This window comes from Sclerotinia sclerotiorum, genomic scaffold, assembly GCF_000146945.2.
Source record: "Sclerotinia sclerotiorum 1980 UF-70 scaffold_9 genomic scaffold, whole genome shotgun sequence".
Classification (NCBI taxonomy): Eukaryota; Fungi; Ascomycota; class Leotiomycetes; order Helotiales; family Sclerotiniaceae; genus Sclerotinia; species Sclerotinia sclerotiorum.
Window position 1 is genome coordinate 287,791 of NW_001820827.1, and position 14,415 is coordinate 302,205.

General features: G+C 44.0%; 7 protein-coding genes across 7 annotated transcripts; 4 read left to right on the plus strand and 3 right to left on the minus strand.

Annotated features, from left to right (window-relative positions):
• Window positions 1–607: 607 nt before the first annotated feature.
• Window positions 608–1,609, plus strand: SS1G_07043 (hypothetical protein; the record flags this gene model as incomplete). Its single annotated transcript, XM_001591547.1, has 1 exon — window positions 608–1,609. One exon carries the CDS (start codon window positions 608–610, stop codon window positions 1,607–1,609), a length of 1,002 nt encoding a protein of 333 aa, XP_001591597.1.
• A 303-nt stretch (window positions 1,610–1,912) lies between these two features.
• On the minus strand, window positions 1,913–3,480 carry SS1G_07044 (hypothetical protein; the record flags this gene model as incomplete). Its single annotated transcript, XM_001591548.1, has 4 exons — window positions 1,913–2,275; window positions 2,323–3,148; window positions 3,201–3,292; window positions 3,355–3,480. The coding sequence occupies 4 exons, from the start codon at window positions 3,478–3,480 to the stop codon at window positions 1,913–1,915; spliced, it is 1,407 nt and encodes a 468-aa protein (XP_001591598.1).
• A 984-nt stretch (window positions 3,481–4,464) lies between these two features.
• On the plus strand, window positions 4,465–5,061 carry SS1G_07045 (predicted protein; the record flags this gene model as incomplete). The annotated part of the gene is made up of 3 exons (XM_001591549.1): window positions 4,465–4,549; window positions 4,724–4,803; window positions 5,008–5,061. The coding sequence occupies 3 exons, from the start codon at window positions 4,465–4,467 to the stop codon at window positions 5,059–5,061; spliced, it is 219 nt and encodes a 72-aa protein (XP_001591599.1).
• Window positions 5,062–5,667: 606 nt separating this feature from the next.
• On the plus strand, window positions 5,668–6,686 carry SS1G_07046 (predicted protein; the record flags this gene model as incomplete). The annotated part of the gene is made up of 4 exons (XM_001591550.1): window positions 5,668–5,747; window positions 5,862–5,937; window positions 6,351–6,396; window positions 6,622–6,686. 4 exons carry the CDS (start codon window positions 5,668–5,670, stop codon window positions 6,684–6,686), a joined length of 267 nt encoding a protein of 88 aa, XP_001591600.1.
• A 597-nt stretch (window positions 6,687–7,283) lies between these two features.
• On the minus strand, window positions 7,284–8,594 carry SS1G_07047 (hypothetical protein; the record flags this gene model as incomplete). Its single annotated transcript, XM_001591551.1, has 3 exons — window positions 7,284–7,567; window positions 7,634–7,837; window positions 7,889–8,594. 3 exons carry the CDS (start codon window positions 8,592–8,594, stop codon window positions 7,284–7,286), a joined length of 1,194 nt encoding a protein of 397 aa, XP_001591601.1.
• A 2,212-nt stretch (window positions 8,595–10,806) lies between these two features.
• Window positions 10,807–11,675, minus strand: SS1G_07048 (hypothetical protein; the record flags this gene model as incomplete). The annotated part of the gene is made up of 3 exons (XM_001591552.1): window positions 10,807–10,981; window positions 11,058–11,362; window positions 11,412–11,675. 3 exons carry the CDS (start codon window positions 11,673–11,675, stop codon window positions 10,807–10,809), a joined length of 744 nt encoding a protein of 247 aa, XP_001591602.1.
• A 969-nt stretch (window positions 11,676–12,644) lies between these two features.
• SS1G_07049 (hypothetical protein) lies at window positions 12,645–14,212 on the plus strand (the record flags this gene model as incomplete). The annotated part of the gene is made up of 4 exons (XM_001591553.1): window positions 12,645–12,647; window positions 12,701–12,769; window positions 12,832–13,653; window positions 13,706–14,212. 4 exons carry the CDS (start codon window positions 12,645–12,647, stop codon window positions 14,210–14,212), a joined length of 1,401 nt encoding a protein of 466 aa, XP_001591603.1.
• Window positions 14,213–14,415: the final 203 nt, after the last annotated feature.

The window sequence follows — 14,415 nt, forward strand, 5'->3', positions numbered from 1 at the left end:
GTGGAAAAACCACGTTTTATCCCCGCACAAAAGAAGCACAAGAAATCTATTCTTAGTCTCCCACGATTCAAAGACGTTATCAACACTAATACCACTAGGTACCTCAATAAATAACCTAACATCATACTACCATTTCCTATCTCTTACTACAGAAAAATGGCATTCGCTAGTATACAGAAAATTTGATATACACCACTTAATTAGTAGATGGAAAATGCAAACGAATGATAAATGGGTAGCTACGATTAGATCGTGACGGACTGCGCCTTAGGGAAGTTCGGTGATGACTCAATCAGTTCTGAATCCTAGATCTAGAATTTAGGTAAGATCTTACCAGTTACCTACTCAAGGCTAAAATGCACCGGTGAATGTATAGTAATAAACTAGAATAGAATCGAAAGTACTAATTTTTTTTTAAAATCTGGTATATAATCATCTTCCCCCTCGATAAAATCCCAAAAGAGTGTGTGTTGGATCAAACTAATAATTTCAAAAAGTTACGATTTTCGGCAGAGAAATAATAGAATTGATTACATTTGAAAGATTCCAGCACCGCTATCGCTAACACATACCACCAAAAGAAAAAGACGAACCCACCCTTGTAAAAATGACGCAGCAAAATCGCGTCCGTTGCGCGCAAAAAAACTCAAGGTTAACCTTACCGGCGACCGAGGAGCCAAAAAAAGATTTAGATAATTATATACTCCTACAAGTACGAGCACAACTACAACCACCACGTCAAACAACACTACAATTTTCAAAACAATCGGGATTACTTACACCACCATCCTCATTATCATCTTCACGCTCCTCATCTCCCACTTCTAAAACATCAACTCGTAAACAACGACGGCAAGCGCTTCTGGCACAATCTCTCGCTCTGGAACTCTCTGCCTCCGTCATCCCTAACTCTAACTCAAACTCCAAAAACAAAAACAAAAACAAAAACAATGACCCCAGCGAAAACCCACCCAACATCCACATAACCCACAATAACCTCTCCAACCTCACCCTCAACCTCACCCTCACAAACCCACCCACCATGCCCCCCTCCACCCGTCTCCTCATCTGCTCCATTGGCAACCCCGCCCCCTACACCAACACACTCCACTCCGCCGGACACACAATCCTCACGCTCCTATCCTCTACGCTCTCGCAACCCAACTTCATCAAATCCCGCAGTCACGGCAACGGTCTCCTATCCCCCGGGCCCATCTACACACTCTGGAAATCGAGCTCCTTGATGAACATATCGGGAACTGGGGTAAATGCCGCCTGGACGACATTTCTACGAGAATCCGCATCTTCCGCTGCTGCGGAATGCAAACTCGTGGTTATTCATGATGAGATGGAACTTGCGCCTGGGAAGATTAATGTTAAGCCCGGGAGTAATAGTCCAAAGGGTCATAATGGGTTGAAGAGTATTCGCGATTCGTTGCGTGGACAGCCGTATACGCGCATTGGGATTGGGATTGGGAGGCCGGAGAGTAGGGATCCCCGGGTTGTGGCGGGGTATGTGTTGAGAAAGATGAGTGCTGAGGAGAAGAGGAAGATTGAGGGGTGTGTTGGGAAGGTGGTGGAGGAGTTGGCAAGGTTGAGTGGAGAGTAGGAAGGGAGGAATATTTTTGGAGTATATTATATGGGACGATTAAGATGGGATGATCGAATTTTATTGGTACAACATTTCATGACATGGGACATTTGGCATTTGGACACAAAATATGGGACGGAATTGGGTTGGTTGCACTGAAGATCTTATCCATTGGATTTTGTACAATTCTTGTAACAAAAGAGACGCCCGCTGATGCATATGATACCCCCAATAGACTAGACAGAAAAAAAGGAAACAGGCAAGCAATCTCCCCGGCGTTTTAATTTACCATTCACAAAATAAATAGACAAATGAAACTAATTAAGCTACTCGAGCCTCATTGTTCTTTCCTAAAGTGCTCGGGCTCTCCGGCGATTCATCATCACTCATCAACCCCTCTAATTCAAACTCTTCCGCATCACGAATCTGCCTTGAATCTGTGTGAGTGTGTCCATTCATACGTGGGATCCTGGCTGGAACTCCTTCCCCATCCTTTGGTGGTACCGCGGGCGCGCTGCTGTTGACTGCATAGATATGAACCAATACGTTGGTTAATAAGAAAATGAGGAAGGCGAAACTGTATAGCACAAGTACGTAGGATACGTGAGTGATTCCTGCATCCGAGATGAGTCTCATTTGTTCCTCGGTAGCTCCCATGAACAAGAAACCTGATGCGTAGAGTAACTGTAATTATTAGCCATATTCATTGGATCCTGAAAAGAAGAGCTTACAAATGGTGGGACATATTGAAAGCTGTTAACATCACCATCCTCAGAGAGTGTAGCCTTGTCTCTCAAGAGAAATCCGATTTCAATAATTCTCGAAAGTCCAGCAGCCATCAAAGTATATCCAAAAACGCTGTGAACCATCGTACTGAGTGGAAGATGTTGTGGGTGACCCGACATAGCCCATCCGGTGATGAGGATGACAAATCCAGGAATAAAATTTCTCTTTGGGGAACCATCTCTCTTTCTGCTCAACCAAATTCCTGCCAAACCAGCAGCCCACCAGATGACTCCCATAGTAGTGTGTTGAATATCATTTGCAACCCAAGCACCACCCCATCTATGTTCGGTGAAAGTGTTGACACAACCCCAAGCTGCAATAACTGCCGAATCGAAGAATTCTTGGGATCGTCCGGTTTTTCTCAACCAAACTTGTCCGACGAGCATGACAATCGTGAGCAGAATACCATAACCGATAAATGCACTGCCCATGATGAAGTGTGCAAGACATTGGCCAAGATGATCATCACGGCAGAAACCCAAAGCTGCAATACCACCGAAAAGCATTTGTACCCAAGCTACGACTGGCATCGCCTTTCCAACAATTCCATGACCATGAACCGCAACTTTTCGAATCTTTCCGTGAAAACCTTTGGTGATGTGAAACTTAAGATAAATGCCGAAAACGACCTGAACGGCAAGCATAAGCATCAGGATATTGGCGAAAGCTGAATGAACGTTCTTTGCAAAAACTCGTCCTCCGTGAAGATGGCCCAAGAAGTATCCCACCACTGCGATAACTGTTCCTAATATTTGGACGGGAACATGCCATCTATTTCGAACAATCTATGACCTTATTAGCATACCGCAATAATTCATTTCACTTTCTGTCCCCTACTCCAAGAACCATTCCGGTCGGAAAGATAATGCCAAAGGCCAACATCTGCAGTAAAATATGAACCCATAATGTCGAATCCTACATCATCGTAATTATTAGCATTCGCTGATTCATCCTCTGATATTTGACGATGAACATACGATAGGTTCTACGCTCATAGCATCTCCATCTTGGATTTTCGACATATCTCCACCGTGTGCGTTCGTTCCTTTTGCAAAGAAGGCGATTCCAGAAGCGGCCATGAAGGCCAGACGACCACCATTCATGGTGAACATATTTGCAACAGCGTTAATGACCAACGGGCGGGCCCCTGTATTGTCTGAGTCTATAGAATTGTGGCAAGACGAGCAAGATTTCTATTGCAATGATGGTTTCGAGACGCGCTGTTTAGGTCCGAGAGTAGGAAAAGACGTGGCTGTTATCCCAAGGACAATGAAGTGTTGAGATGATAGGTGGCAGTCAAATCATGCGATGAAAATGAAAGAAAAATATTATGAAAAGGAGGTAATAAGATTGAGTTTCTTTCTACTCGTATCATATGTAGATGGAATCCGAGATATAATAATCAAGTACCTATGGAGTACTTTGTTTCTAATTCAGCGATATTAAATTGAGGCTTCGTAACCAATTCGAATCTCGCTGATCATGCGATAAATTTGATTGGTGCGGATGCTCCGGCTGATTTGGCACATATCACGTGTTATTATTGCACCGCCACAGTTCAGAGATTGAAAATACTAACATAGTTTTTGACCTTCCCCTTTAGTGCAGCGTTACCATTTCTCGTTTATATATGCACATCGTACTTTGTCATCACGCATGAAAACATGCGATAGCACTACCGCGGTATCCGAGTCATCCTGTCATCATAGGTGCAACTATCTAACGGGGCTTTTATAATATCCGTATACTAAATATATATGCATATGGCAAGGAAGCTTATATAATGTTTAACAGGGCGGCATGTTATTCTGCGGATTCTGTAGTCCTCCGTGTCCAGCTCATATTGACGATGAGCCTACCTTGTAGCTAGCAACAGCAACATAAGCTATGTATTCTAGCTGCGCTCTTCCTCCGTCCAGCAATTCTATGTTGTCTGTCTTTCTCAAATTCTCCTTGATGGCTTCAATGGTCTTGTCACAGTATCATGTCTGGCTTGGTCCAGCCAGCTTCTGTATCTTCCCCATTGAAACTTCAGGGCATCGGAATAGAGTGTATGACCTTAGTCCTTGTACACTTCTTTCACCAAGATGGTCTTGTCCTTCTCGGAGTCTCCCTACTCCAGCACACTACACATGAGAGCAGCTGTTGCACATTCTTGCATACCATCGCTCGGTAAATAAATTTAGGGGGTTCGAATGTTTTAGTTGCTGGATATGCTCCATATTTGAGACAGGTACAGGAAGTGACTATTGGAGTTCCGATGGCTTAAGTGCTCAGCACATCTCCTTCAAAACCCTATGTAGTCGTTAGGAAGTAGTAAAAGGAAAGCATTGCTGATGGGCCGAGAGAGATTGGCTGCCAATGCAAGTTTGGGAATCCAGCTGCATACCCTCGGCAGGCCAAGAGCCAGTGCCAGCCTGGCTCTCGTAAGCCTCTGTAGCTTTATTGTTGACACCAGTTCTTTTGATCGATATTTGCACTGATCCGACGGAAATGTCATATATGGCAGCAGCGGCTGCGACACCACTTTTGAGCCATTGTTACCTTCAAGTTCAGGACTGTTCTCTGACGGGGCTCACAAAACCTTATTGAGCAAATGGAATTTCCCCTGCTTACTAACAATAGCACAGGACAACGGTAACAGTAACCCGAGAGAGACTTATATCTGGTTCCCTATGGCATAAACCTACATCCTCTTGGCTCCGAAAACTAAATTAGCCACAAGCTGTATGTCGCTCGAAAAAGAACCCATGTTCTCCGCGGTCTATTACAGCAAAATAATCGTGTTACTAGTATGAAATCGGCCGATTATATAGGTTGCAATATGAAGCGAGCGTTCTCAACGTCAGTTCCTTTCACCCCATAGTAGTCAAGGTTGCTAGCCGCCACCACACTCAACCGATTCTTTCATTAGATATGCATGCCGATTTTCACGGCGTTTAGGATCCGGGCAAAGGACAGGTGAGTGGAGGGCTGACATAAGGGGTTGTGTTAGCACCAACCCCTTCAAGAGAGCTTCTGAATTATGAGAATTTCCCGAATGAGTCTGGGTTGACGGTTGGTATTACTAGTAGTGTCTCGGACTAAGCTCGCATATATTATGGCTTACAATTTGCATCTTGCCTCCCTGTCTTGCCAAATCTGGATTACTATTTTATAGGCCTGTTGCAGAATCGCCGTTTTTCCCTCGACGTTCACGGGTTCTTCATGATGAAGAATTGGAGCAAGGCCTCACTTCAAGCAGATTGGTTCCCCTCACAGACAAATATTCTGCATAAAGGTGTAAAGTCATGCATCGCCGAACGCTGCTTATTATCGACCATATTTTCCGCCTCGCTCAACAGGATCCATGCCCGGGCTTGACCACGCAGTGAGCCTATGCACGATACGTTTGTAGTCTCCCTGCTGCTATCAGCGTGAGGTACTGATTCATAAGATCATAACTATTCTGCAAGGCGATCAGCTAAGAGCTGCTGATGTCTAGGACCTTGAATGTTGTGCTAGGTAGCGGGGTCGAGGGGAACCGCATAGAAGCATGCCGCATCCGCAAAGGAGTACCCGTATGCTCTTGCTGGTTGCAGGCTGCAAAAATTCATGAAACAAAACCCAAATGTGCAAGTAAAACTTATCAGTTACAGGATCTAACCAATCAAAGCACTACCAGGAAGATGAATATTATCTGTACCTAGGTATTATACGTTGCTTTCTCTCCCAGTAAATTCCCACAATTCTCAGCTTAACATTCCCAACCAACAAGATTTCTTCCGCAAGCAATAATATGAGAAATCCATGACAACTTATTGTAGAATTCACTTTCAAAGATCGCTCCTATTGTCAAACACACAATAGGAACAAATCGCTAGCTTATCAGCACCCAGATATTCTCAAAGCCATAAAATTTCCAACCTCCTCACCCTCAACCCATTCTCACACACCATCTCACAAATAATCAACCTCCTCCATAACCATCTAGTATCCAAAATCAAAACTTTACAAAATCAACAAGCTAAAACCGCAAGGTAAGATAAAAAGATTCCCATTTCCATGAACAGAATTCTAATAACGCGATATAAGATCAACCACCCAATTCCTCCTTACGATCTAGCTACCAACAACATGCATGAATCTACTCCTACTCCTACAATTACAACCGCGCCGGTCACCAGCTCGAATACGGTGCCCTCTACGATTTCAGCAAGCGTCAATAATGCCCCCGGCAACAGAGCTTGTAATATTATGTGAAGTTATGGGTGGAAGGCGGGTGGAAATGGTGATGGCATGGCATGACATAGGTACTTTGGGAGAGTGATGGTTTGTGGGTGACGGAACGGTAGATATAGTTTTGGTATGCTATCAACACCGTGGATGCTTTTTCAGGCCAACCTTACGGCAGGATGGATGGTGGATAGATGGGAAGGATACACTACCTACACATTGTGCGATGAAGTTTTTACAAATCTAGTACAGTGATAGAATATCTCTGCAATCACCATCAAGTTTCTCACTGGATAAATTCTATCTCCAATGATAACCTGATACAAAATACATCGTTGTTTACAGATGTGCTGCGGGAAAATGCGGTTAACATCCAACTTCTTAACCTAAAAGTAAAATTATCACAACCTCCTCTAGTACATACAAAAAATAAACATTTTCACTTATGTGATCAGATTGCAGTATGTATATTTTAACATTGTAGAATTATCAAGTGAAAATTAATGTAAAAGGATGATCCAAAAGTGGGTGGGGTACTAGACATGCATGAATGCATAGCGGGATAGGAGAAATTAGAAACAATTTGATGAAGGGATTTTAGATGTCAGTCCATGCAGTCTTAAGGATAGAATGTAAAATAGCGAAGGTGGAAGCATCGTTATTCGTGTCAAAAATTTAATAACTGCCCTTATCAGATAGTATTCATCAAAACCCATTCAGATCCTCTTTTGACATATGTACAGTAAATATTCGCCATACAATCCGACTTGATTTCGATAAATTTGTTTTGATCTCCACGAGACACCGCCCTGCCAAGATCTGTGAAGACCTGCGCACAATCCTCCTCTAAGTGTGAGTCGATCTCCAACACCCAGCGTATGAAGGCAGCCAATTGCTCTTCAAGACGACCCCTGACTTCGCTATGAGGTTCGGCGAACCGAACTTTGAAAATTTGATGATCCGCGCAGGATTTATCTACGGGGCATAGTTAGCAGTGCTTGAGAAATCTTGAGAAAAAGAAGTACAAAAAGAATCGCTCACTAGAATGAACAACAGTGGGACTAGTAATATCCTTAAGGATACCTGATGGCGTAGTGTCGGAAGATATCTTGCTGTATTTGCGCTTCAGCTCTGTGTGCGGTTTCTCTCCGCTTTCGGTATCCACAAGGCTTTGATCGCGATCAGAGGAAGGTAGATTGTTGCTAGAGACTCCACCAGATTCACAGAGGCGATCACTATCCTTATCTTTAGGATGTTAGCACTAATCGCTCACTATTGGGTCAATTGCTGAATCACCTTTACGTTCCATTCCAGCACCCTGACCTTTTGCCGGGTTCACCCGTTTCCCCTTTCTCACAGACAGATTGAAACTCGCCCACTCATCGCATACCATACCATGTTTATATACGCTCTGAGTCGTAAAGTCACTTGTAAAGGTTCCCCTACGAATTTGATCGATCCTTTTCCAAATATTCGCAAGAAGCGATTTTTCGAGTGATGTATATACCCAAAATTGCTTAGCCTGGGAAAGGGACTGCATATTGACCAGTAGTTGAGAGACATTGTCCGATACAGGGGTAAACGGATGCTCCCCAACAGGGGGCATGAACACTCTGCCATGATCGTGGAGCTCAAAGCATATGCGGGAAACAGAGGCATGATCAGAACATATGCCAGCCTCTCGTATGACAGCGCTAGTGCTACGAGAATAACCAGCGTATGGATTCTCCAAGGCGAGGCATGTATCATCTTGGTCGAAATCAAGCGAACTAGCTTGGATAACGAAGTGGAGCAACTTTGTACGTATCGTAGCGGATTCGGGGCTCGCTGTAACCCCAACTGTTACGCTGAACCAAAACAGCAACTTCGGACTTGACTGCGTGCCGAGGTCTATATTCATTCGGAGATGTTGCATTGGCATGCCAATATAGTTGTATGGTTGAGTGTCGCCCCATCTAATAACTACGGGTACATCTGTACAGCCGAACGTCGGAGAAGACATGGCGGTCTATGTATTCAAGATAGGACACCTGAAAAGACGACTATTAGCGCCATTCTGATGGGTAATAAGATAATGCCGGTAGATGACATTTGACCATCCGACAAGAGGTGATACCTGAACAGCCTACGAGAGGTGCTTACTGGCCATCCTACGAGAGGTTGATACTGACCATCCTACAAGAGGTTGATACTGACCATCCTACAAGAGGTTGATACTGACCATCCTACAAGAGGTTGCTACTGACTATCCTACAGGAGGTTGCTACTAACTATCCTACAGGAGGTTGCTACTGGCCATCCTACAGGAGGTTGCTACTGGCCATCCTACAAGAGGTTGGCACGGAACATCCTACACGAGGTTGGCACGGAACATCCTACACGAGGTTGGCACGGAGCATCCTACACGAGGTTGGCACGGAACATCCTACGGGAGGTTGGTACGGAACATCCTACGGGAGGTTGGTACGGAACATCCTACGGGAGGTTGGTACGGAACATCCTACACGAGGTTAATACCGAACATCCTACACGAGGTTAATACCGAACATCCTGCAAGAGGGGATTCAAGATCCGCCTACTACAGGTGCTGAAAGACGTACCACCACTACGGTTGCTCTAAATAGTAGATACTGTAAAATACAACTCGATTGTAACACTAGAGGAGCGATTTTGATGGAAAGGTCGTACTTAGGGGTAGAAGATGTTGTACGATAGAAATAGATGATACGGGGATGGCGATGGAAAGATTGTGTTTGTATAGTCGTGATAGATGTTGTGCGATAGAAAGATTGTGGTTGATGTTATGAGAGAGATATGGAGATAATGATCGAAAGGAAACGAATGCTGACGTGGCATGGAAAAGGTTTTAATGTCGCGTTCTCACGTGACTAAAACAAGCGATAGGCTCCGCGCTGGTTCAGTAATTAATTGTTAAATTACGGAGACACGTTCCGAGTGCCAAAAACCCCCTGGGGTAGTAATATTGATTAAGGTGTGGAGCGCTTAGCCACTTGTTCAGCTCGAATCATTGTACTGGATTTCCAAAGCCGGATAAACCGGAAGAATGGCTCGAATCGCCCAGCACAATAAATATGAATGCGATTGACAGGATAAGAAAAAGCTTCTGAATAGTATTTATACAAGGCAGGGTGGGTTTTACATTTTATCAACCTGCTCTACGGGTATACGAAGGAGATCTGTAGTCTCGTGCTTGTTTTGCCGGTCTAGCTCAGCGATTCAAATGTTTAATAAAGAAAGTTTCCGCTGCCAAAATGAAAATTTCTATATCTGATAATGTGGAATTGAGGAAATCAAGGTACATATGGATTGTGGTTTAAAAGGAAGGGATACGGATATGCCAAGCAAATTTGGAGCCCAGCCATATTGAAGCGAGTATGGGGAAGTGGGTGGGGTCTATCAAATATCAGATCAGATGGGGTTCATTTAGATATAACAGCTTCTTACCTGGCTCTGCACCAAGTTGTGTTGATTGTTCTTCAGTTGATTGTAGATTATCTAGTACTCCGTACAATGGCGACCTGATTCTGATCGTCAAGTACAGGGTCTTGTGGTATCCTAGCGTCGCACCACTCTTAGCTACCTAAGGAATATATATATATATATATATATATATATACTAGGTATGAATATGAATTAGATATCAAGAAGCAAGTTCATCAAATCTCATGTGCGACAGATGTGTAGGAGTGGTAAGTAAGTGACACTTGTAAGTTAATACCAAAGCACTACTGTGGAAATACGGCGCCTATTTATCTACAAATAGTAGGAATTTTATTTAAATAGTCAAATGAATTTCAAATCACACTCTCGCCCACGGCCAGATAACACAGCTCAATTCAAGAGGATTGAAAGATGGGGAGATATGCAATTAAGCAAAAAGCTATGTGTAACGCCATGTGGGTACATATCCATGCCAACGCCTATGCTAATAACGCTTTATTCCCAGTGTTCAAGCCCCGAGGTACCATTCCTCTCCAGCAAATATCCTCATTATTTCTTCACTGTACCTACAGTCTAGCCGTTTCTGCATGCCTTTACAGAATGCCAGTGAGCCTGAGCTTCTTCCTTACGCCCAAATTGCAAAATTTACTGTTTGTTATTTCGTCAAGCATTTGTGCGCTCCTTCGTTCTCTTTTATCAACCACTCAACCCATCCAATCATCGTTCATCGTGTGACGAAGATCATTCACGGGTCATGGTTCACCGAGGAGTCTCGCTGTGATGTCACCCATATAAGCTTCCTCTAATTCGTAGTCCTCTCCGTTATTGTGGTCGATATGGACGTAGTTGAAGGCTTCCACAACCTTTTCAATGTCAAAGCCCATGGATACGAAACGATCGACGAGAGCTTTGTTGTATCCTTGATATCTGTTGTAGTTTTTTGTTAGCCTATCATTTTACAATAATCATACCAGAGAAAATAGCTGAAGGAAAAGCGGCGTACTTCAACATTTCCTGTCGCGCCTTCTCTTCCTTTGATTGATGCAATACCGGTGCTGAGTATGAAGGGCTAGAAGCGGCGGTTTGAGACCATTTTGTGACTGGAGGAGCACCGGCATGATGAATTGCCCAGTCGCGTGCTTTTTGTCGAAATCGCTCCGGATGGGCAAGGTACATGTTGGCTACTTCTGCATCTTGAGGATCCTTTGGCTCGGGTGTGCTAAGGAGGGATTGGAGGGACAGGAGTGCTGACTTGATCGTCAAAACAGGAGACCAGGCCGAGCCCAAGGTATCAAGGCAGATAGCACCCTATTCAAACGTCAATATTCCTTTCTCTGACCTACAAAGTGAAACCTACAGTCTGACTGCTGATATTCGGATGCCACAGTTTAGTTACGAAACTCATCTGCGGAGGACGGAATGGGTATTCGTTGGGAATCTTGATATCAACAAGATATGTGCCTCCTTCATATGGTGTATCCGGTGGACCTGGAAAGGAAGCTCGAAGGCTGGTTAAGTCGCTGTCACTACCATCCCTTGATTGGCAAAAAATTTGAGACTCGGGATCGTTTGCAATATCGTTGAGCTCTTTGGCAATGCGACGAACTCGGTTCGAAGACATATTTGTAGTGTTATGTTAGATGTGGATAGAGGTTCGAGTTTCGAGATTGGAGGTTGGAGTCTACTCTTTACTTGAGATTCGAGGGTAATGTCTTAAGTTGACTCGGCAATTTTGTTACTGCACTGTATGATTCTGATATTCCTCTGGCTGGTGAGTTGCTATTACCCTCAAGCTATTTCAAAGTCAGATTAAGAACAAAAGCAGGGTAGGCGATGATAAGGAGTAAGGCCAAGGTAACATTTATACAAGACAACTTACGAAGAGGACCTTGAAGAGGTTGTGGTGTAACCAAAGAAGTCACCAATCCCGTGTTGGATTGATACTGTACTTGACTTGAGGATCTTATTAGTTTGGCGGGGTCATTGATAAAATGGCATGGCGTACTTCGTTCTGCTGGTTCTCCGTAGCTGTCCCGCCCACTTTCTGTGAATGTACGGAGGGCACGGTGTTGTATATTTCGCACTTCACAACTTATGAGACCGGAGGGAAGAGAATTAAATCTGCCTGTGATATATCCTGAGTAAGTTAATACGTGTAAATGTAACAATAAAGATTGTTAAGTTTATTGTCAAGTGAGAGTGGTTGATTGTGAGCGGAGGAGATATACGGAGTACGGTATACCGAGTTTTAGCTGTGCCAAAAATAGAATTAAGTGAACAAGTGCCTGATAACCTGACGCTGTGATAAGGCATAAAAAGGCCATGTGCATGATTACATAACAGTCACTGGACGGGGTCCAAGCTCCCCACTAAGAACCCATTCGCGTCGTTCTTGTCGCCTTGTTGCGTTGCTTCGTTTGTAGAGAAGGCTAAAGATTATCAAAGCTGTTGTCATTACAAACAACAATATACCGTCCTTCTCAACTTCAACCACCACAATCACCAAGATCTAAGTGTCTTCATTAGGATTCCGAATATTGTGAATATCTCTACAACTCTACTCAAAGCTTCTTGATATAGCAAGAACAAGATGGTAAGCTTTAATTGATGAGTTGTATGAGCGGCAATGTTAACATATTCTCAAAGGGTCAACAACCGTCTGGTCTTGGTGGTAAACAACCAGGAGGAGATGGAAAAGATGATAAATCCAAGAAGGTATGTAATATATTTGCGCTTTCATGATAGAAATGGATGATGGACTAATTACCCACCAATAGAAGGATAAGCCAAAGTACGAACCACCACCAAGACCAACAACTAGAATCGGCCGCAAGAAGCGTAAGGCTGCTGGTCCAAATGCATCCGCAAAGTTACCAGCCGTGTATCCTACATCTCGATGCAAACTTAGGTATCTTCGAATGCAGCGAATTCACGATCATTTACTCCTCGAAGAAGAATATGTTGAAAACCAGGAACGTTTAAGAAAGGCCAAGGCTGCAAAGGAAGGGACTGCAGCGCCCGCGACCGCTGGAGGCGATGCAGATGCCGCTGACAGAAATGCTGATGAGAGAGGACGTGTGGATGATATGCGTGGTAGTCCGATGGGGGTTGGAACTTTGGAGGAAATGATTGATGATGATCATGCTATTGTTTCAAGTACCACTGGTCCTGAATACTATGTCTCCATCATGTCTTTCGTCGATAAAGATCTCTTGGAGCCCGGTGCAAGTGTTTTGCTACATCACAAATCCGTCTCGATTGTTGGTGTTCTCACTGATGACACTGATCCTTTGGTTTCGGTAATGAAGCTCGACAAAGCTCCAACAGAATCCTACGCAGATATTGGTGGTCTGGAATCGCAGATCCAGGAAGTGCGGGAATCGGTCGAATTACCATTATTACACCCTGAATTGTACGAGGAGATGGGTATCAAGCCACCCAAGGGTGTTATTCTCTATGGTGCACCAGGTACTGGAAAGACTCTGTTGGCGAAAGCGGTTGCAAATCAGACGAGTGCGACATTCTTGCGAATCGTTGGTAGTGAGTTGATCCAAAAGTACTTGGGAGATGGACCTAGACTCGTTCGACAACTTTTCCAGGTACGTATATCCTTAATGTCCATCTGCACGGTGCGTATGCTCATATTTATAGGTTGCTGCCGAAAACGCACCATCGATCGTCTTCATTGATGAAATTGACGCCATTGGTACAAAACGTTACGAATCTACATCTGGTGGAGAACGTGAAATCCAAAGAACTATGTTGGAGCTTCTCAATCAACTTGATGGTTTTGACGACCGTGGAGATGTCAAAGTTATTATGGCTACAAACAAGATTGATACTCTTGACCCTGCTCTCATCCGTCCTGGGCGTATCGACCGAAAAATTCTTTTCGAGAATCCTGATCAACACACTAAGCGCAAGATCTTCACCCTTCACACATCTAAAATGTCCTTGAACGATGATGTCGACTTGGAAGAATTCATCAACCAGAAGGACGATCTTTCGGGTGCTGATATCAAGGCGATCTGTTCTGAAGCTGGATTGATGGCATTAAGAGAGCGTAGAATGCGTGTCCAAATGGCGGATTTCAGGGCTGCAAGAGAACGTGTCTTGAAGACTAAGAGTGAGGGTGAGCCTGAGGGCTTGTACTTGTAAGGCGGAAGATGAACGATGAGGTGAGGGAAGTGTTTGATAAGCTAGAGCGCCTGCTTCTTTTCGTAGCTCGTGTATTCTAGATATCCCACGGTTAATGCATCTGATGTTTCGACGAGCTTTTGCTCTTGATTTGTTCTTTTTGTTCACTGTGTGTCGTATTCACACCTACTAATACATGATTTTTGTCAGACTACTCCATGATT